The sequence below is a fragment of the Mauremys mutica genome, chromosome 25 (genome assembly GCF_020497125.1).
Source record: "Mauremys mutica isolate MM-2020 ecotype Southern chromosome 25, ASM2049712v1, whole genome shotgun sequence".
In the NCBI taxonomy this organism is placed as follows: domain Eukaryota; kingdom Metazoa; phylum Chordata; order Testudines; family Geoemydidae; genus Mauremys; species Mauremys mutica.
In genome coordinates, this window is record NC_059096.1 from 3,353,503 (window position 1) to 3,373,051 (window position 19,549).

The 19,549-nt window shown below is 39.5% G+C and overlaps 1 protein-coding gene across 4 annotated transcripts in view; it reads left to right on the forward strand.

Moving 5' to 3' along the window:
* IKZF3 (IKAROS family zinc finger 3) overlaps nucleotides 1–19,549 on the forward strand; it is a 55,834-nt gene that overhangs the window by 12,495 nt on the left and 23,790 nt on the right. The window contains exons 2-4 of one of the 4 annotated variants that reach the window (XM_044999382.1): nucleotides 777–849; nucleotides 1,638–1,691; nucleotides 2,745–2,855. In XM_044999382.1, coding sequence (XP_044855317.1) covers nucleotides 1,652–1,691; nucleotides 2,745–2,855 — 151 coding nt within the window. In that variant the 5' untranslated portion in view covers nucleotides 777–849; nucleotides 1,638–1,651. Of the gene's footprint in view, nucleotides 1–686; nucleotides 850–1,637; nucleotides 1,692–2,744; nucleotides 2,856–19,549 lie in introns of those variants that run through there. The other 3 variants (XM_044999380.1, XM_044999379.1, XM_044999378.1) reach the window with 3 other exon arrangements.

Genomic DNA, 19,549 nt, shown 5'->3' on the forward strand with positions numbered 1-19,549 from the left:
GTTTGACCTCGAATGGATAACTTAATTTTTCTATACCTAAATTTTCCCCATCTGTAAAATGTGTATAGGGAGTTTCAGAGGCCTCATTAATGTCTGTAAAGCATTTTGGGATCCTTGGCTAATAGACATTATGGAAATGCCATGTATAACTAAATGTGAGAGAAGATAGGGATTCTGATTTAATTTTAAGATGACATTTTCATAAGTATTCAGTGTTGGTCTAAATGCTTCCATTTAAGTTCAATGGGAGAAGAGTTAGGCCAGTGCTGAATACTTTTGACAATCCCACTTTAAAAAAGAATCAATTTTTTTCTTGCTGTTTACTGCTAATTACTATTTAACCATAGTGGGAGCTACACACATACAGTATTTGAGAAATGAAAGCTAAACATAAGCATTTAGGAGACCAAAATAGATCCAAAATTTGTAGCAACTTTATCAGGCAGGTAAAAGACTTTTTTGTAAAACTTACTTTTACTATGCTGAGCATGTCAGCAAGGTCACACTCACCCAGAACTTTTAGGATAACCTCACATAGTGCCAGGCATCTTTACGTTTTAGTTAACAAAGCTTTACATTTTGATGTTGCAGAGACCACAAAAATGTTCCATAAACAGTGGTGGTAAAGAGAGATAATTATGGGGTAAATGTCAGTAGTGGTTAACACCTCACTGCCACAGTATGTGTATTTCTGTTATGTAACTGTCAGGAATGAGTTTTATGTGCTCTGGGTCTCTTGTTTGATTGTGTAAAGACAATTCAAGATTTTTTGACAGGTAAAGTAAAGAAACAAAAATAGTGAAGGAAAGAGGAAATAAAGGAACAGGGCGCTATGGCATCATAAAAAAGGTGAATATTAAAATCAGCCACATTTGTAAGTTGTCATGACAGCACAGGCATCTAGAAAGTGCAGTACATTGATCTACACAGGCCAGTGACTGCCTAAGATACTAAGGTCACATTTAGACACCTGAGAACCTTCAACTCCCACTGATTTCAAAGGGTCCTATTGGGTGCTCAGCAGTTTAGAAAATCACATCACGCATACTATATATGTTCCTAAATACAGACTTAGGAGTCTATCTTTAGTCTCCAATTTTTTTAAATCTCTGCCCCAATACCCCTATGAGAATTCAGAAACAAAGTTAGTTTTTCACCCCTAGTTAAACAAATTTGATGTAGCAAAATTAATAGGAGCTTTTTTCCTTTTTGTTAATAAGGGAATTTAGGAGCGTCTAGTACTCTGCTCCACTGAGATTTCCCCCGCCCCCAATACATAGCTACTACCATCAAGCTGCATTCAGAATGAGGTCTTAAATGGAAAACATAGATGATTTGATTCAGTAATACTGAGAAACTATAAAAGGAAGAATGCTGTTTGCTTGTTTTGGACACCTAACACTAGTCGAGCTATAGAAAAAGGATGGGTATAAATTAATTATATTGCACAAATTCCACTTTATAAAAATAATTCTTGGATAGCTCTTTCTTTAGATTATTAATGTGTCAATTTTGCAGTTTAGGTTTATTCATAATAAATTATACTCTTATAGCTTTGTTAGAGCAGAGATAATTTAAAAAATATTATTAGCAATTTAGATTGCTGCTAGCATTTACTTTGTCTGTGTCTTTTCCAGATTCACAGTCAGGTATGGACCTAAGTAATTCTCAGGAACAGTCAGTGGCTACAGGTACTGTACCCTTAAGCTTTCTCTCACCCTCCTCTTTAAAATCTTAGTTAATTTTAACTGGGAAAAAAATGAAAGAATTGCACAGTCTGTTCAGATTAACGATGTACTAGATGATACATTACAAAACTGAAGATGTACATTACAGGACAGAAAATTAAACTCTGGAGTTGAAGTAAATGCATAAGAGGGCGATAGAATTTTAGAAAATAATGTGATAGAAGAGAAATCAAAAGAGTGTATGATAGAGAATTATCATTGCTCATGGACAAAAGAAAAGGTTTTAGAGACGAAGCTGGAGGTTTTGGTATCTGGTTAAGAGATTGTTGGGGCTTTTTCTGCCTGAGATTATGGGATAACTGCTGTTTCTGCCAAAATGATCACCAGTGAAGTAGTTAACAATTTTCATATTTAAGGGTGTGATTTTTCCAAAAGCACCTAAGTGATTTAGGAGCACAAATCCATTGACATCAATGAGACTACTCATATGGTTAAAGTTAAGCATGTGTTCAAGCACTTTGCTAGGTGGGGGCCAGAGTTTTCAGCACCTTGCAGGATTGAGCCCCATATGAACAAAGTACATCTTGTGATCATTTTCTAGGCTTTATTTAAAGTTCTTGTTTATTTATCTGCTAATTCATAAAATTAACTAATTTGCAATGGGTCTCCTAGTCAATAGGACACATTAGAAAGGTCCTACAGCATATTATACTTCAGTTTATATCTGTTTTTAACCTGACTCAGAACAGTTCCAGAATATTTAAGTCTGAACAATAGATTAACACTCCTTTTAGATGTATATTCTATGGCATTGGTGATAGTTGCTGTTTTAGCAGGGTGTGTGGTTTTGAGGATCTATTCCCAGTTCTATCAGTGACTCAGTGAATGACCATAAGCAAATTATTAAGCTGTGTTGCAAATGTTGTCCATCCATAAAATGGGTACTGACACGAGTGTTGTGAAAATTATTTTGTTTGCAAAGTGCCTTGAGATAATTACATGGAAGGTGCTATTGAAGGGTTAATTTATTATCATTTAACATTTTCCTTTCTTCAGAAGGACAGGACATTTTGAAAGACTGTAATGTGAACAAATTCCAGGAGATGGAAAACATGGATAGTAGGGAAGATATGAAAGAGCACAGTCAACCTCATGAAGAAACAGGAGGTAAACAGGGGCTGCATAATGAAAACCAATAGTTAAAGATCTTCTTATGCCTTTGGTTGATTGTGTTATGTTCATGCCTAGGAGTTTTAATTGAGATCATGCTCCCGTGTGCTACGTGATGTACAAACATTGAAATATGAGTTTGAGGTCTGAACATTTTAACAGATTCCCGGATGATATGCAGATTGGAGGAAGTACTACTATTTCCCATCAAACAATCTCCATGTGCAGATTGCACATAGGTCATGTATACAGGACCCATGAAACATACACTATCAGGTTCATTCTCAGATAAATACTGTACATTTCAATCTTGGTTTTATGAATGAGTTCATAGATTAACTAACTTTATTATTTAGCAAGCTCTAATGGTGTGCTCAATGCTGTACAAAAGCTCAAGGAAAAATGGTCCCTGCCCCAGAGAACTTATAATGTATTACTTACACAGACAAAACAGATCATACACATATATTAAGTAATAATATATCAGATACCAAGACTGTAGAACAGGGGTTTTCAGAAATGATGTGCCAAGTCTTAATTTATTCACTCTAATTTAAGGTTTCACATGCCAGTAATACATTTTAACGTTTTTAGAAGGTCTCTTTCTGTAAGTCTATAATATATAACTACTTTACATACAACAATAGTTTAAATAAGGTTTTTAAAATGTTTAAGACGCGTCATTTAAAATTAAATTAAAATGCAGAGCCCCCTGGCCCGGTGGCCAGGACCCGGGCAGTGTGAGTGCCACTGAAAATCAGCTCGCGTGCTGCCTTCGGCATGCGGGCCATAGGTTGTCTACCCCTGCTGTAGAAGAAGGGAATGTGGGTGCAATTTTGTTGGGAGCCATGACAGACTTTCAGATAACAAGAGGAAGGATAAGCAGGGTTATTTGGGTAATGCACCTCGTGCAGAATCATTCACTCAATGTTTTGTGGTTGAAAATCATACACTGAAATGTTTTGAAAAAAATAGTTTGCATATAACAAGATATACATGCTAGCAGGGCACTGTGCATCAATATCACTTAGTACCTTTGTTAGCTCAGAATATTTTGACAGCTTTCAGCTTCATTTTCTAAAGAAAGGGTAGATTATTCTAAACTCCTGGGACAGGGGTACACTAGAATCTTAAACTGCTGTACGCTGTAATCTTTTCCCTGTAACTGCTCAGTGAGGAAAAAGCTGAGCAACTCCAGGTTTTTATTGACAATGAATTCAAACAACAAACAATTTCTATATTTCTCTCAAGGAAGATACAAGTATAAGCACAAATATTACGCCCACATGCACCTATTTTTAATTGAAAAGATATCCTATGTACATTTATATGTCTTTAACTCTTTCTATCTAGAAATGGGTATGGCTTCTTCTCTGTAGTATCAAAGCACCTAATAGGCAAAAAAGATAAAAGATGCAGTCCTTGGCTCCTGATAATCTGTCATGATGTGGCCTTTAGGATTGCAGAATTTGAGAGGGGGGCCTTGAAATAGGTCTCTGTATCTAGATGGTTATAAAGTGAAATCACAGCATTAATAAACATTCCAGCTACTCTGAGTAGAGCATGTTCATTTATGCCAGTTCTCAACCACAGACAGTGAAAAATACTGCTTGGCAGAGGATGTGGTAATATATACTGAGGAAAAGGCATGTGGTGTTTTACCAGTTTCATATTGCCTCTCGAATACAGCATGTCCATGAAAATACACTAGTATCAAGACAAATTATGTCTGTGGCTTCAGGTGACAGTTTTCTAAACCAGGATTTACTTAAATCATGCCATTTTAAAAAATTGTCTCTGAATTGGTCATCTAAATCAGGGATTCTAAAAATTCATTGCACCGCGACTCCCTTCTGACAACAAAAATTACTACACGACCCCAGGAGGGGGGAGCAAAGACTGAGCCCACTCGAGCTTTGCTGCCCTAGGTGTGCCAAAGAGGAAGACCAAAGGCTTCAGCCCCAGGCAGAGGGTCTATAACCTGAGCCCTGCCACCCAGGGCTAAAGCTCTGAGGCTTAGACTTGCTGAGGTCCACAGCCGAAGCCCAAGCCAGCCCTCGGGGTCACGACCCACTTTGGGGTCCCGACCCACGGTTTGATAACTGCTGATCTAAGTGAATAAAGTTAGACATTATCTGTTTTTGCCATAACTTGGAAATAACAGTTTTACTTTGGTCTAAAATGAACTTTCACATCGAACCTTTGAGTAATTAAAAATAAAACTGCTTTAACAAAATACAAAACGATACAGAAAGTAAATTTAGTGCTAAACTGGTGAATGAGGCTAGAATGACCATATTGGAGACAGAAGTACTTTATTTCTCCACAAACTAGGTATAGCGCAGGCAGCAGGAGTAGAAAGTGGGAGAGGAATTATTTAAGCTTAGTACCAATGTGGACACAAGAACAAATGGATATAAACTGGACACTAGGAAGTTTAGACTTGAAATTAGATGAAGGTTTCTAACCATTAGAGGAGTGAAGTTCTGGAACAGCCTTCCAAGGGGAGTAGTGGGGGCAAAAGACATATCTGGCTTCAAGACTAAGCTTGATAAGTTTATGGAGGGGATGGTATGATGGGATAGCCTACTTTTGGCAATTGATCTTTGATTATTAGCAGGTAAATATGCCCAGTGGTCTGAGATGAGATGTTAGATGGGGTGAGATCTGAGCTACTACAGAGAATTCTTTCCTGGGTGCTGGCTGGTGAGTCTTGCCCACATGCTCAGGGTTTAACTGATCGCCATATTTGGGGTCGGGAAGGAATTTTCCTCCAGGGCAGATTGGCAGAGGCCCTGGAGGTTTTTCGCCTTCCTCTGCAGCATGAGGCACGGGTCACTTGCTGGAGGATTCTCTGCACCTTGAGGTCTTTAAACCACGATTTGAAGGACTTCAATAACTCAGACATAGATTAGGGGTTTGTTACAGGAGTGGGTGGGTGAGATTCTGTGGTCTGCATTGTGCAGGAGGTCAGACTAGATGATCATAATGGTCCCTTCTGACCTTAAAGTCTATGAGTCTAAGTGCTTCCATACCACATCCTGCAAAAGTGTTCAATTCTGCCAAAGAATGGGCTACTTAGGCTTTGGCCACACTTGAAAGTTATTTTTGTATAACTATGTCAGTCGGGTGTGAAAAAAAAACATACCCCTGACCAGTGTAGTTATCCTGACATAGCTGCATCTACACTGGAGGTTATGTCAATAGAAGAGTGCTTCCATTAATGTAGCTAATGTTTGGGGAGGTGGCGTTCCTACACTGGCAGAAAAACCCCTTCTGTTAATGTGTGCTGTGTTTACACTATAGGGTTATGCCAGCATAACCTATGCAGACATAGTTGTGCCAGTATCATCTCCATAGTGCAGACATACCCTTAGAGACTGATGACCAGATTTTCAAAGGTATTTAGTCACGTAAAGATGCATATAGATGCCTAATGGGATTTTTCAGAAGTGTGTAAGCAAGTTAGTTGCCTAACTTCCTTTGAAATCAATAGGATTTAAATGACAAAGCTGCTTAGGTGCTTTTGAAGAGCCCACTGGGCACTCCTTTGCATCTTTAGTCACGTACATATCTTTGAAAATCTGGCCTAAACCTACCATGTACCACCTGCCCAATATCCTGGCATCAATCGGGTCATTAGTAGTTACTTGACTGCCCCCTACCTTTAGCCCCTTCACAACATTTTCCCAGGCACTTCACCAATCTGCAATAGTATGGAAAGGAAATTATCCAAATAATATATTTTATGTGCAGAGAAGAGAACATTTATGTTGACCCCGCTCTTGTACATATGTTACATTATTTTATATGGCAGCTGACCTGCTGCAAACCTCTTTTGTGCAGTAACTTTTATTCTTGAAAACAAAGGTTCTGTGAATTTTACACATCAAAGATACTGTTATTAATATCAATACATCATCAATTCACTCTTCAATAAACTACCTCGCTGTTGTAACATCCATCCTTCATGAAACAACCCAGAGTATAAACCTACTACAACACCACAATAATCCACTCCTCTATGAAGATCCTCAGTGTACAAATAAAGAGATTTTGAGAAATAGAAGGATGTTTTTATTACATAAAAAGACATACCGCAGCATCACAACATAAAATGACATTTACTACTTAAGAAAATAACAATGGCTACAGTGGGTCAGACTAATTGTCCATCTAGCTCAGTATCGTGTCTTCCGCCAATGGCCAATGCAAGATGCTTTGGAGGGAATGAACAGAACAGGATAATTATCGAGTGATAGGGAATATATAGTCCAGTTCCAGTTTCTAGCAGTCAGAGGTTTAGGGACACCCACAGCATGACTAATAGACATTGATTGACCTATCCTCCATAAACTTACCTAATTCTCTTTTCACAACATCCCCTGGCAATGAGTTCCACAGGTTGACTGTGTTGTGTGAAGAAGTACTTTGTTTGTTTTAAACCTGCTGCCTGTTAATTTCATTGGGTGACTCCTGGTTCTTGTGTTATGGGACCTCTGGTTCTTGTGTCTTGGGTTTGCTTTACATACAGTTCCGCACCATCAGTCCCGTAGCGTATGCACACAGTAGTTCTAATTTGTGCAGCATGCTGAGTGTAGGCAATGCTAGCAGGCTCAAGTGCAGTTGCTTATGTGACTGCATGGACTGATACCAATCCAGCTGCCTTCACACTCCATTGTTAATTAAAAACTTCACTTTTGCTTTCACATCTGCTATACAAAATGCATTGGGTATGATAATTGGAACATTAGTCACTGGACAGTCATTGCAGGTCAACAACCATCTTCGTTTTACTTCCAGTTACCTGGATGCACATTCCACCCAGTGACAGGGTGCTAAGCAGAAAGCTGCTTAGCCAACCCTCTGTCACTCCAGCTCCAATTAAGGGAGGTGAATTGGAGCTGGGCAGATCACCTGGCCCTGATTGGGGAAGCTGGAACAGCTGCTGCCTCGTCAGGCTGGGGCTGGATAAAAGCCCCAGGGGAAGGAAGCCAGGATAGGAGCTGGGAAAAGGGGAAGCTGCACTACGGGAGAAGTAGCTTGTCCCTTCTTTCCTGCTGGCAGACAAGCAGAAAGGGATTGTGTGTATTGTGGTGAAACGGTGGTGGGAACACTCCTTGTAAAGAAAAGCACCAGATGAGCACTGCAACAAAGGACTCTGAGTGACTTTTGCAGCCCACCGGGGGCAGTAGCCAGGTGGACCCAGCAGGGACACTGCTACACACCCCCATGCTGCACCTGCTGGATTTATTACTGGATGTGCATCTTTTGGGGTTTGTCGTAACTATGAAAAGATTTATTAGCCATTGCAAAAATGGGTATGCAGAGTCATCCAGAATCACAGCAGTAACATGACAACATTATTAGTGGGAATACAGTTCCCCTTTCTCTGCTCTTCACAAGTCCGCTGTTTTTTGGAAAATTCTGGCATTATGCTCTTTGCTGGACCACCTTGTGTACGCATTCATGAACATCCCTTGATGATCCACCAAAGCTTTCATCACCGCTGCAGCTTTGAAGATTAAAAATAAATGTTTAAGTGTAAAGAGTTTTAAATGGATTCAGTTAGTGTGACTCAAATGCTACGCTTGCCCACATCCCTTTGTGGGTGGAGGAGGCCCCAGAGCAGCAAAGCTGACACAGTCCACTCTTCTGGGTGGGGATGCCATGGAGGAGCTACACCAGGGACCACCACACCCCATGCAAACCACAGAACCCTATTCCACAATGTCCTGGAGCTTGGCTTACAGCAGGATGGGGGAAGGAGGCTGGGGTTCTGGTGTGTTCCAGGCCTAGGGAAGAGTTCAGTAGCAGAAAAGATGGTGCCACCATTGCGCCTTTGGAAATGGAAGCGAGGAGTGCAGACTCAGGCTTAGCTGGGCTCTTTCCTTCTTTTCATCATCACCAATCCTAAAAGTTTTACAGGTCAAACCAGGCTTTGATAGCATCTGTGCAACCAGCGTTGTCCATGTTCTGGCCCCTCTTGTGGCCTTTGTACTCTGTTTGATCACGCACCCTGCAACACATTCTGTATTGCCCCGCAAGCCTCCACAACATACCCTCCACTGACTTCCCATCATCAAGCTTGTCCCCAAAAGACCAGGGTGGACAGTTTTCACAGGGAAGTCCAAAATCTCTTCCACATTGAAGCAGTGCTCTCATCCTTGTGGTCTGGTGCTTCACTATCAAGCATAGCTCACCGAAGGCCAACCAAGAAGCCTCCTTTCCTATCCTGATGTTATACAGCCATGGACGCTCATGCCAGGTTTTGAGAAGAACTCAGTTCCACCAGCCTATGGTCATTGTCCATGCCCAAATGGTGTTCTTCATCTGCTCGGATGGTGATCAGGCATTTGATAGTTTAGTATTTTTTTCAGTTAGAAATATCTCCAACAATAATAATTTTCCTTTATTACTGCTGTAAGCCAGCATTTTCCCTGTTATATGATTAAATCATCCATATCTGGTAACAATAATCACTAGTTTCTTAGAGCTTGTTCACTTATTAATCTTGCATTATCAGTGGAGGTGGTCTCTATATAGAATAATGGAGACATGGTTTCAGGCTTTGTGCGAGGTGGGGACAATTGAAATCTGTATTTTGTCCAACTCTGGACTGGTTTGGTAGAAGTTTTGGGCTAACTTTGCAGATGGTGAGATTGGGAAGTGTCAAGGAGACATTACAGAAAATTAATAATGGCAATAAATGAATTAATGTCAAAATATCTCATCAAAGCTAATATTCTTGATGCATTTCCATATCAGTCTTCACTGTTTTCAATGGAAAACAAGAAGAAGCACCCAGGAACATTGCAAATCAGTTGCAAGAAAATCTGCAGTTGTAGCTAGCAATTTCAAATTCGCATAGTCCCTTGGCCACACAAACACACTGGGTAATATGATGCTCCCTCTGCCTGCATGCTGCATGCTCAAAACATGCAATGGAAAGGTTACACACGGTGAGTGAAATTCAGCCTTTCACACACACAGCCCAAATAAATGGGCTTCACTCTAGTCTGATCACTGAATATAGTGCAAGCAGTTAGACAGAGGACTATAGTACTAGGTTAAGAAAAAGCTTGGTGAAGAACAAAAAAGAAACCCTTGCTGCCTCAAGGGAATTGAAGTTGTATGCTGTGGTGCACATGGTGTATGCCTGCCTGCAACTATGAAAAAAACCTGTTCCTATGGTGCTTCCTGTAACTAGTCAGAAAAGAGACAAGCAATGAGGCAGATATTGGGGGAAGGATTTAGACTTCCCCTTCCTTTTCATATCCCCCACCATGGTGGCCTTGAGTGGCAGATATGCTTAACTGAAGAGTCCTTAATTTAAAAATTAAATTAAAAATATTTGTGTCCATGGGAGACACGGGTCAAGCACAAGTATTGTAATTAAAGTCTCAATTCCATCATTGGTTGAGGCAGACTACTTTTTCAGTGTTATGAATGTTAGCTAGCTTTCATGGTTGTGAAATAAAAAGAAATAGAAGCCACATTTGTGGTTTATGGATGCTAATTGCTGCTGCATTTAGGTGTGTGAAAGGGGGCGGTTAAAAGGCTGGAGTGAGACAGGAGAGGCTGACAAACCCTCGCTTAGGCGCTCACTGAGGTTCCAGTGGTGCTGTTTAGCACACGCACTTATCTGCTTGAAAAGGAAGTGCCGTTTTTTATCAGAATATTACATCTCCCAAGCCTAGATCGAGCCCTGCCGCTCATGGGACTCAGGGGTTATCTCACAACATCAGCAGTACTTTGCTGCAGAAGTTCACTTAACAGGGGATTTCTGTAAGTGTTAAAACCAGGCAAGGAGTCTGTACTGGTTAACTATGTCAAGTCTGTGAGCTTTGATAGCTATGTATGAACTGAAAGTCACATCTCCCTAATGTTATCAACAAAAGATTCACTCTACTTTGTTTTAACTCTGCAGTACTGTACTGTCAACAAAAAGCAATACTGCCAAACATTTTTAATGACATCAACAAAAATTAGTCAGTTTCATTACAGCTTGTTTATGAATGACATACAGTTGCAGATTGTGTTGTTCTGGGCACTTATAACAGGGCCCAATGTAATTAGGAATTAGAGGTATGAAAACTCAGTAATCTTGATTGCCTTAGCCAGAAATGTGCAGCTATTTCCTTAGTCTGTTTAATCCATTATCCTTACCTAGGAAAAAGAGACTAAATTTATTTTGAGGTATGTGACTATTTGTATCATATCTGGTCAGAGAAGGCAAGGCCAAGGAGAAAAAAGGTACATACTATTATTCAATAGATTCTGGAATTTTTTTCCAGTAACATTTTTAGTTCTCAAGGTAAATATATTCTGTACTCACTTTTCTCTGTTCACATTGTTTGTATTCCATAGATCCATACAATATAACTGAGAAATTAAAACAGGGACAATTATTTTCTCTTTTTGTACTGAAATGAAATCTAGACCAGGGGACCTATTTTTTCCCATGCAGTATACAATGCATGAGAGGTGAAGATGAGAGAATGGCCCTGGAAAGCAGATCACACGTCACATTAGACAAGAATCAGTTTACAGAAACATGGGCTAGTAGAGAATATCAATTAAGATAACTCATGCTTTATCCCCAGACCTATTTATGTGGCAAAAAAGGATGCGTTTAATAATGTTTGAGTCACTGGAAAGATGCTGGAATGCAGAAATTAACCCAGAGGGGTCAAAGCTAGATTAAAGTGCAAAAATAATTCATGGATTATATTATTGCAACAAAGTAACTCTGGAGGGGAAGCATTTGTAATCTAAAAATCTAGCTTCAAAACCTGGATTATCAAGAATTATAAATTCAAATCCTGGCTTGGTTGACTCACCTTTCATTCTTCCAAAATAGATAAATTAAGTTTCATGCAGTTTAATCTGTTTGGGTCTTTTGGGCAATACCTTAAAAACGAAGGTCCTGTCTTCTCTGCAGGTTCATTAAATTTCCACTGGTACTTTTCATAAGAGTAGGAATTTGCCTTGCTTTTTTGGGCCAAAATGTTCCCTTCTTTACGCATATAGTGTACTGGCTGCTAAACTCCACACAAGAGTGATTCCTCCGTCCTGTATATTGTGCATAATTTTGAAAACATTTTGGAATCAAATTTGCTATATGAATGTCAGTTAGTATTGGTGCTACTGGAATAAAGGACATTTGAAAATCTACTTGAGAGTGATTAGCAAGCTTATACTTTAAACATTTCAGATTTTGAAATGCATTTTAAAAAACAGATGACCAAAGAAAGTCAAGCCTCACTGATCACATTAGTAATATGTCTTAGTATAACCTTTAAACACTAACGAATTAGATTATCAGAATTTAACATGTAACCTCTTTCAGTCTGACTGTTATGTCCAGATGTTTTCTGATTCAACTGTCTTACTGAAGTGTGATTTAACGGTTGTGATTGTATCTGGCTTTCTGGACTTTAGGAATTGTAGTGTTAGAAGATGTCTTCTATGAGTGATGTTATCTAAATAGTAACAGAAGAAAACTCAGTTTAATCTTTTTTCTTTTTTTTTTTAAGAAAGGGAGATTTTAAAGGACACAAAAGTTCAGAAAACCAGTGCCAGAAGATCTTGTAAATTAAGCAACATTGGCATAGACAGGATTTGAATGGGAGAGCTCAAGATAAAATTCAGGCAGTGCAGGTGATGCAGTAGGAAGTGGTGTTCTCTCTGAATCAATAGTAAGCTCATATCCCCAAATAATGCCTGATAGTCTAGTCAAATTCCATCCAGGATGATTACATTCTGCTTCCTAAATTCCTACTGCAGCTTTAGTTGGATATAATATATAGTTGCCATCTTTCAGTCCAGACAATTGATAATACAGGAAAGCTAACAGACAGTACTCTTTAAAATATTTGGGCATAGGATCCTTCATGAAATTATAGGTCTCCACAAGGGAAAAAAATCAGTATGTTAGTCTTTGATTAAAAAGCTCTAAGAAGCCGAGGGTTAGGATTAACTCTGAATTTCCTGGCACACTGGATTTTACAGCATAATTCTTATGATGTTTTATTTTGTTGTAATTAATTATATTTTAAGATACATCAGATTCTATTTTGATGATAGGAGGACAGTTATTAAAAGGGACATTGTTACAGATAGACGTTAAATATACAAATGCTTGGAAGATTATTCCTGATTTTTCTACTATTTGAAGTGCTGTATTTGCCTGATTTGCTTCTATTTTTGTCTGAAGTCTGAATAAAAATAAAGAGACTAATTAGCATAGAACATGCATTCCACAGAGAGGAATTATGAAAGTTTCTCTCCTATTTTTAGAAGTGAAATTTCTACCAGGTGCACACTACATTGGCTCATTAGATATCACCCTTGAAATGTGCTGTATACAGTGTATACGTTAAATGGGTGTTTAATTTCTTATCACTGTAAAATGTAGATGGTGAATTATAGCACTAAGATTAAAGACACTAGTTGCAACTGGCAAAAATAATATGACAGTAATAAAGAACAATAGGGCCAGATACTCACTGAAGTCAATGAAGCTTTGCTGATTTACACCAGATGAGGATCTGATCTATAGATTAAATAATTATTTTGATAAGAAAATCTCCAGCACACTGGCTCAATGCTTGGAACACCTATGGAGAGTGAAGCAAAGGTGGCTTTGTGCTGTTCCACCCAGTTCCTGGTGCAATGTAGTGCAGCCCCAGTCTGCTGGTAAGCACATTGTCTTGTAATAGGGCTATAAGATCTACCGGGATTGCCAGAGTACAATGAGTTCCAGCCAGGCCTATTCTATCCCTAGGGCAGAAGGGGATATGGTTGGAGTCAACTGCTGGGGAATCATGAGTTTTGAAATTAAATGGACAATCAGGTGGAGAAATACAGAAAGGTCGCAGCTCTGACATGGTCTGGAACAATGGAGAAGGGCTGGCTCAGAGGACAGGTATTAGGCAGTGGAACCTTTTACTTCTGCTTGCCCATGAATCCAGTCCAGATTAATAGAGCTCACCTGATGGTGGTTCAGGGGACTATGGAATGATTTGAGAAGATAATTTCATGCCTAGTGGACAAATGATCTTCTCATAAACATCACCACAGACACCATTAATTGGCCTTATCACCAGTTTCAGCAGAGAAGCCTCAAAGTCTGACTGGCCAGGAGGACTTGAATTCCATTCTCATCCTTACAGTTGATACCTGCAGCCACATTGACATAATAGTGTGAAGGAAAGATCCTCTGTATGTGTTTGTGTTGTCCCTGTCCTGTACCAGGCATAACTGTGTTGGTCAGAGATATGATGAGGTGTGATTTGTGACCGACATAGCTGTGTCACAAAATCCCTTAGATGCAGTAATACCAGCAAAAGTGTAGTTTTATTGTTAAAAGCTTCATCCACACTAGGAGCGCTTTACCAGTATATGTATTTTCTAAATGGACTACTTACCCTAAATGCTCAATTACAGAGGGACAATGTACACTCATTCCTATATTTGCTTTCTACAGCCAACTCACTGTACAACTTTTCATGAGTGATGCACCCAAATACTTGGATGCTAACATTTAAACTGTCAGAGGGGTAGCCGTGTTAGTCTGGATCTGTAAAAGCAGCAAAGAATCCTGTGGCACCTTATAGACTTGCATCTGAAGAAGTGGGTATTCACCCACGAAAGCTCATGCTGCCAAACGTCTGTTAGTCTATAAGGTGCCACAGGATTCTTTGCTGCTTTAACATTTAAATTTGTTAAATTTATTCACCTAAATTTGGGTTATTGCTGATCATGCATTATATGTATCTTATGACTTTTAAACAAACTTTGTATTTATGGATAATCATAGAATCATAGAATCTCAGGGTTGGAAGGGACCTCAGGAGGTCATCTAGTCCAACCCCCTGCTCAAAGCAGGACCAAACCCAACTAAATCATCCCAGCCAGGGCTTTGTCAAGCCTGACCTTAAAAACCTCTAAGGAAGGAGATTCCACTACCTCCCTAGGTAACCCATTCCAGTTCTTCACCACCCTACTAGTGAAAAAGTTTTTCCTAATATCCAGCCTAAACCTCCCCCTCTGCAACTTGAGACCATTACTCCTTGTTCTGTCATCTTCTACCACTGAGAACAGTCTAGATCCATCCTCTTTGGAACCCCCTTTCAGGTAGTTGAAAGCAGCTATCAAATCCCGCCTCATTCTTCTCTTCTGCAGACTAAACAATCCCAGTTCCCTCAGCCTCTCCTCATAAGTCATGTGCTCCAGCCCCCTAATCATTTTTGTTGCCCTCCGCTGGATTCTCTCCAATTTATCCACATCCTTCTTGTAGTGTGGGGCCCAAAACTGGACACAGTACTCCAAATGAGGCCTCACCAGTGCTGAGTAGAGGGGAATGATCACATCCCTTGACCTGCTGGAAATGCCCCTACTTATACAACCCAAAATGCCATTAGCCTTCTTGGCAACAAGGGCACACTGTTGACTCATATTCAGCTTTTCGTCCACCGTAACCCCTAGGTCCTTTTCTGCAGAACTGCTGCCCAGCCATTCAGTCCCTAGTCTGTAGCAGTGCATGGGATTCTTCCGTCCTAAGTGTAGGACTCTGCACTTGTCCTTGTTGAACCTCATCATATTTCTTTTGGCCCAATCCTCTAATTTGTCTAATAATCTAAGCACTATACCCAGATGTACAGACACTCTTTTCTTAACCTGTGTATTATATAATTTTTTTAACATTAACTTTAATAAAATTTTTATATCTATACTGGCAAAGTGCTTGTAGTTTAGACCTGGCCTAAATCGCAAGCTGCCTACCTGGCACCTTTCTCCAGTACTAAATATACTGAAAAATATTTTTGTAATCTGTACTGAAATTTTAAAAAAAGTGTTAAATTACATGTTCATTAAATCTTAAGAAAACATAGAAAGGAAAGAAAAGTAATTTATCTAAGGTTTTGTAATTGGATGAACTGTGTGCATCTCCTCAAGTATTTGATTATGGATTTTTCTTCTTTGTTTACCCTTTCACTTGACATTATTGAAAATGGTTGCCATGTTATAGAATTACAGTATGTGCACATTGCGTTATGTTCATTGCGTAGTGATTGCTGAGCTTTTCATAGACATTCAGGATTGTGAATTCTCTTTAATATGTAAACTCTTATGACTTCTTCAGTTTTGTGGTATACAACTGTGCTATTCTGCCAGCATAGGCTAGAAAAATCTCACTTTCTGTGAGGTGGCAAAGAGTAGTTTTAGTACCTCACAATTCTGACTTCTATGCACAATTCTAGGAAGTTTGTGGAGTCATTTGCATACTGTATGTAACAATTCATCAGTTAATATCAGTCAGATACAGGTAGTCACAAAACATTCTAATCCTATATATATATATATAGAGAGAGAGAGAGACTTCCTTTTTGTTCTTTAGTTCTCCAAGCTTCTAAATCCTATGAACAGCTGTCAAAATCTGGTAAACTATCTAGATGCTTTCACAATTTGTTTAATTGGATAGTTAGGAAATGGCATACAAGAAAAGCCTTTTCTTTTCTTTTTTTTTTAAGTCTGGCTGAACATCTGTAGCATTAGGGGCTCATTATCTCAGAATTGGCATAGCAAATCAGTAGCATCATTAAAATGCCACATTAAGATGATTAAGTTTCTTTGTTATCCATTTGACTTTTTGCATGTGTTGAGGATTTCATTATTATGACCCCACTTCTCGTACAATACTTGAGCAACATCACCCTGTTGTGCTGTTGCCTTTAATGGCTTCTGATTCTTAATCTTTCTGTCTTCTGTAGCATCAGTAACAAACTTTGCTCAGTAACAGCACAAAACTTACATTCTTTTCCCTGTGTTTGATGTCAAGGAATGGATTAAGCATGGCAATTGAAGGCTGTTCCCCTGAGAATTCTTCTTAGAGAGTATAATCAAGACCACACACTTGTTTTTCTTAATTATTTGCTGTTATTGACTTTTTATTATTATTCTTGAATGTACAGAGCATACATATGCAGAGTTTCTGTGGTGACTCGGTCTAATGTTGCCATCACAGCTTTATATTTTGGATCTTTTCCAGAACCCATTGTTTTTACAGTGTTTCAGGTGAAACAAAAATATTACTTTGGAGTATGTCTTTCATCTCATAATCATCACCCCAGGAAATGAAACCATGTGCATCAGCCCTAATGTATCACACCACCACTTTGTTGTGTAAAATCTACCAGATCCTTTCTGCTGTGTGTATTGTCTTCAGGAGGGGCCCAAAGAAGGTAGTTACCCAGACCAGGACAGATTAATTAATTCTTCTCTATTAACCTCTTCACTTTCCTGAACATGGAAGGGACAATATGTATTTCAGTGAGAATATCCTCCTCTTTCCTCACTTTAATTCTCCTCCCCCATTCTGTGCATTCTCCTTTTGGCTGAGGACAGCTAGATTGGACATTCTCTGGAACCTGTCAAAATCTCTCTTTAAGCAACATGAAGCATCCCCACCCAACCACCAGTGTTATGCTTCCATAGGGCTCCCTATGCCTGCCAGCTTGCAAAGCAAAAAGGCCAGGACTAGAAATTGAAATTGTCTCCTGCATGGCAGTGCAGACCTCTACTACCACTTGATCAATGATTGACCTACTTTTCCTAGGCCATTTCTTTTCCTTGGGAAAATGGCATAAATATTGCCACTTGTTCTCTTCTCCTATCACAAGCACACTGAGGGACTTTGGTAGTACTACTTTCCCCTTAATTATGGCCAACATCTTAAGGACACATTTCTCTTCCAACATTCACTCAAAATGAAATACCTCTTCCCTAATAGGTTCTGCTTTCTGCTATCTTTTAGTTGTCAGTAGCTGCAATTTTCCGTTGAGGTTCTTTTAACGCCTACATGCAAACTGAAAAGCACTCAAGCTTTGGTGGGATATCACCGACAGCTGGAGTGGTAGAGATGATTTAGGGGGGAGAGCCTTGATCAGAACTCAGGTGCATCCTTCTCATTTATCATCAGAAAACAAAAACATTGCAAACAGTGTGCAATAAGGAAAAAGCAAAACAGTTATTTTCCATGGTGGAACCATAAGATATAGCCCAAACTATACCAGTCTGCATCATCTGTCCCAGTGGAAATCAGGGACAAAACACATGTATATTATATACATGAACATTGGCATATTTCTCTAAAGAGTAAAGAGATGTGAACCATGAATTTGTGGTGGGAAACAGAAAGGATAAAACTATAGAGAAGTCTTCTACATCAGAGGTTAAGACCAGTTCTGTTCCCTTAAGCAGTTGCATTTAATACAGATGACAGGTAAAACATTAATTAGTAAGTGGAAATTTAAATGTATTTCTGAAGATATCAGCAAGGTGCAGCTGCAGTGTGCACTTTCTTTTAACACACTGTACAGGACCTGATGAATTATTTTGTAAGGATTGTCCTCTTTTATTAAAAAATAAATCTGTGTGGAGAAGAGTTTTGTTTAACCTTCCCCCCAACAACTAGCAGTAAGTATTGTGCAAAGTTATACAGCTAGAGGCTACACTAACTTTTGCTTGAGCCCTGTCTGTTCTGGAGAATCCCCCACTTGGGGGCATGGGAATGGGAAGCAATAGCTTCAAGAAGGGAAACCCTGTCAATGTTGTGACTCCAAAGGAGATGCACTGTCCAGGAGGTAGATAGAGAGGCAGGGTTACTCCTGAAACAGATAAGGAGAAATAAGGTACCTGTGTGGATGAACCTCTGGTGGACCATTACCCAAGACAGGTCTGAATCCTTGGGTGATCTGTGGGCTCTGAGTGCCAACCTCCCTGCTGACAGAATCATCTAAGGGAAAAACTGGGGGAAACCTGGAATTTTCCTCATGACCAGGACCCTCACAACCACTTCCCCCCCGCCCCCCACCTTTAAGCCAGAAGTAAGGCCCAGGCAGAAAATTGCACCCTAGTGGGAAAGGGCTATATTCTTAGACAAAAGCATACTCGGTGCCCATATAAATGCCTGAGCTCACTGAAAGTCTTCAGGACATAGGAGTATTTTTCTTCCATACTTTAGCTGAGAAGTTTGACTTCATGAAAGGGTTTATTGCTTGTTGGGTTTTTTTCACTTTTTTTTTTATGCTGTCACTTCATTTTCACTGGCACCAATTGTTTTTTCTCTGCATCTGATGTGGTTTCTTTATCAGATCCAGAGATAATGCAGTTTTGATAGTCCATGTTCTATACATTAGAGAAAGGGCACGCACCTTGCTTAGCAGGAAGGCCATATTTAACTGTCTAACCTTCATTTCTGGAAAGGAGCAGGTGGCCAGGAGTGCAATACTTTCAAACAGGAAATTACATATTTTATCTCTAAAAGAATGGTCTGGCTCCTCATGTTTTTACTCCTGGAGCATCGTCTCCCGAGTGAGGGGTTATTATTTGCAAATGGCTAACTACTTGCACCACTGTCCCATCTTGCCAGTAGGGTTATTTTCTAACCGAAACCTAAGAGGTTGTCTTCATTAGCCACCCAGAAAAAATGGGAACTCAAAGTACCAGGAGCCTATCCAGGGACATTTAGGAGAAGGGAGCCAAGTATGGCCTAGCAATAGGGCAGGATGCTGATATTCGGGGATACCTGGATTCTTTGTCAGACATGTGTTATGTGACTGTTGGCAAATATCTTGGGGAGGAATTTGACCTCTGAGACCTCTTTGCAATTTTAACGGAAATTA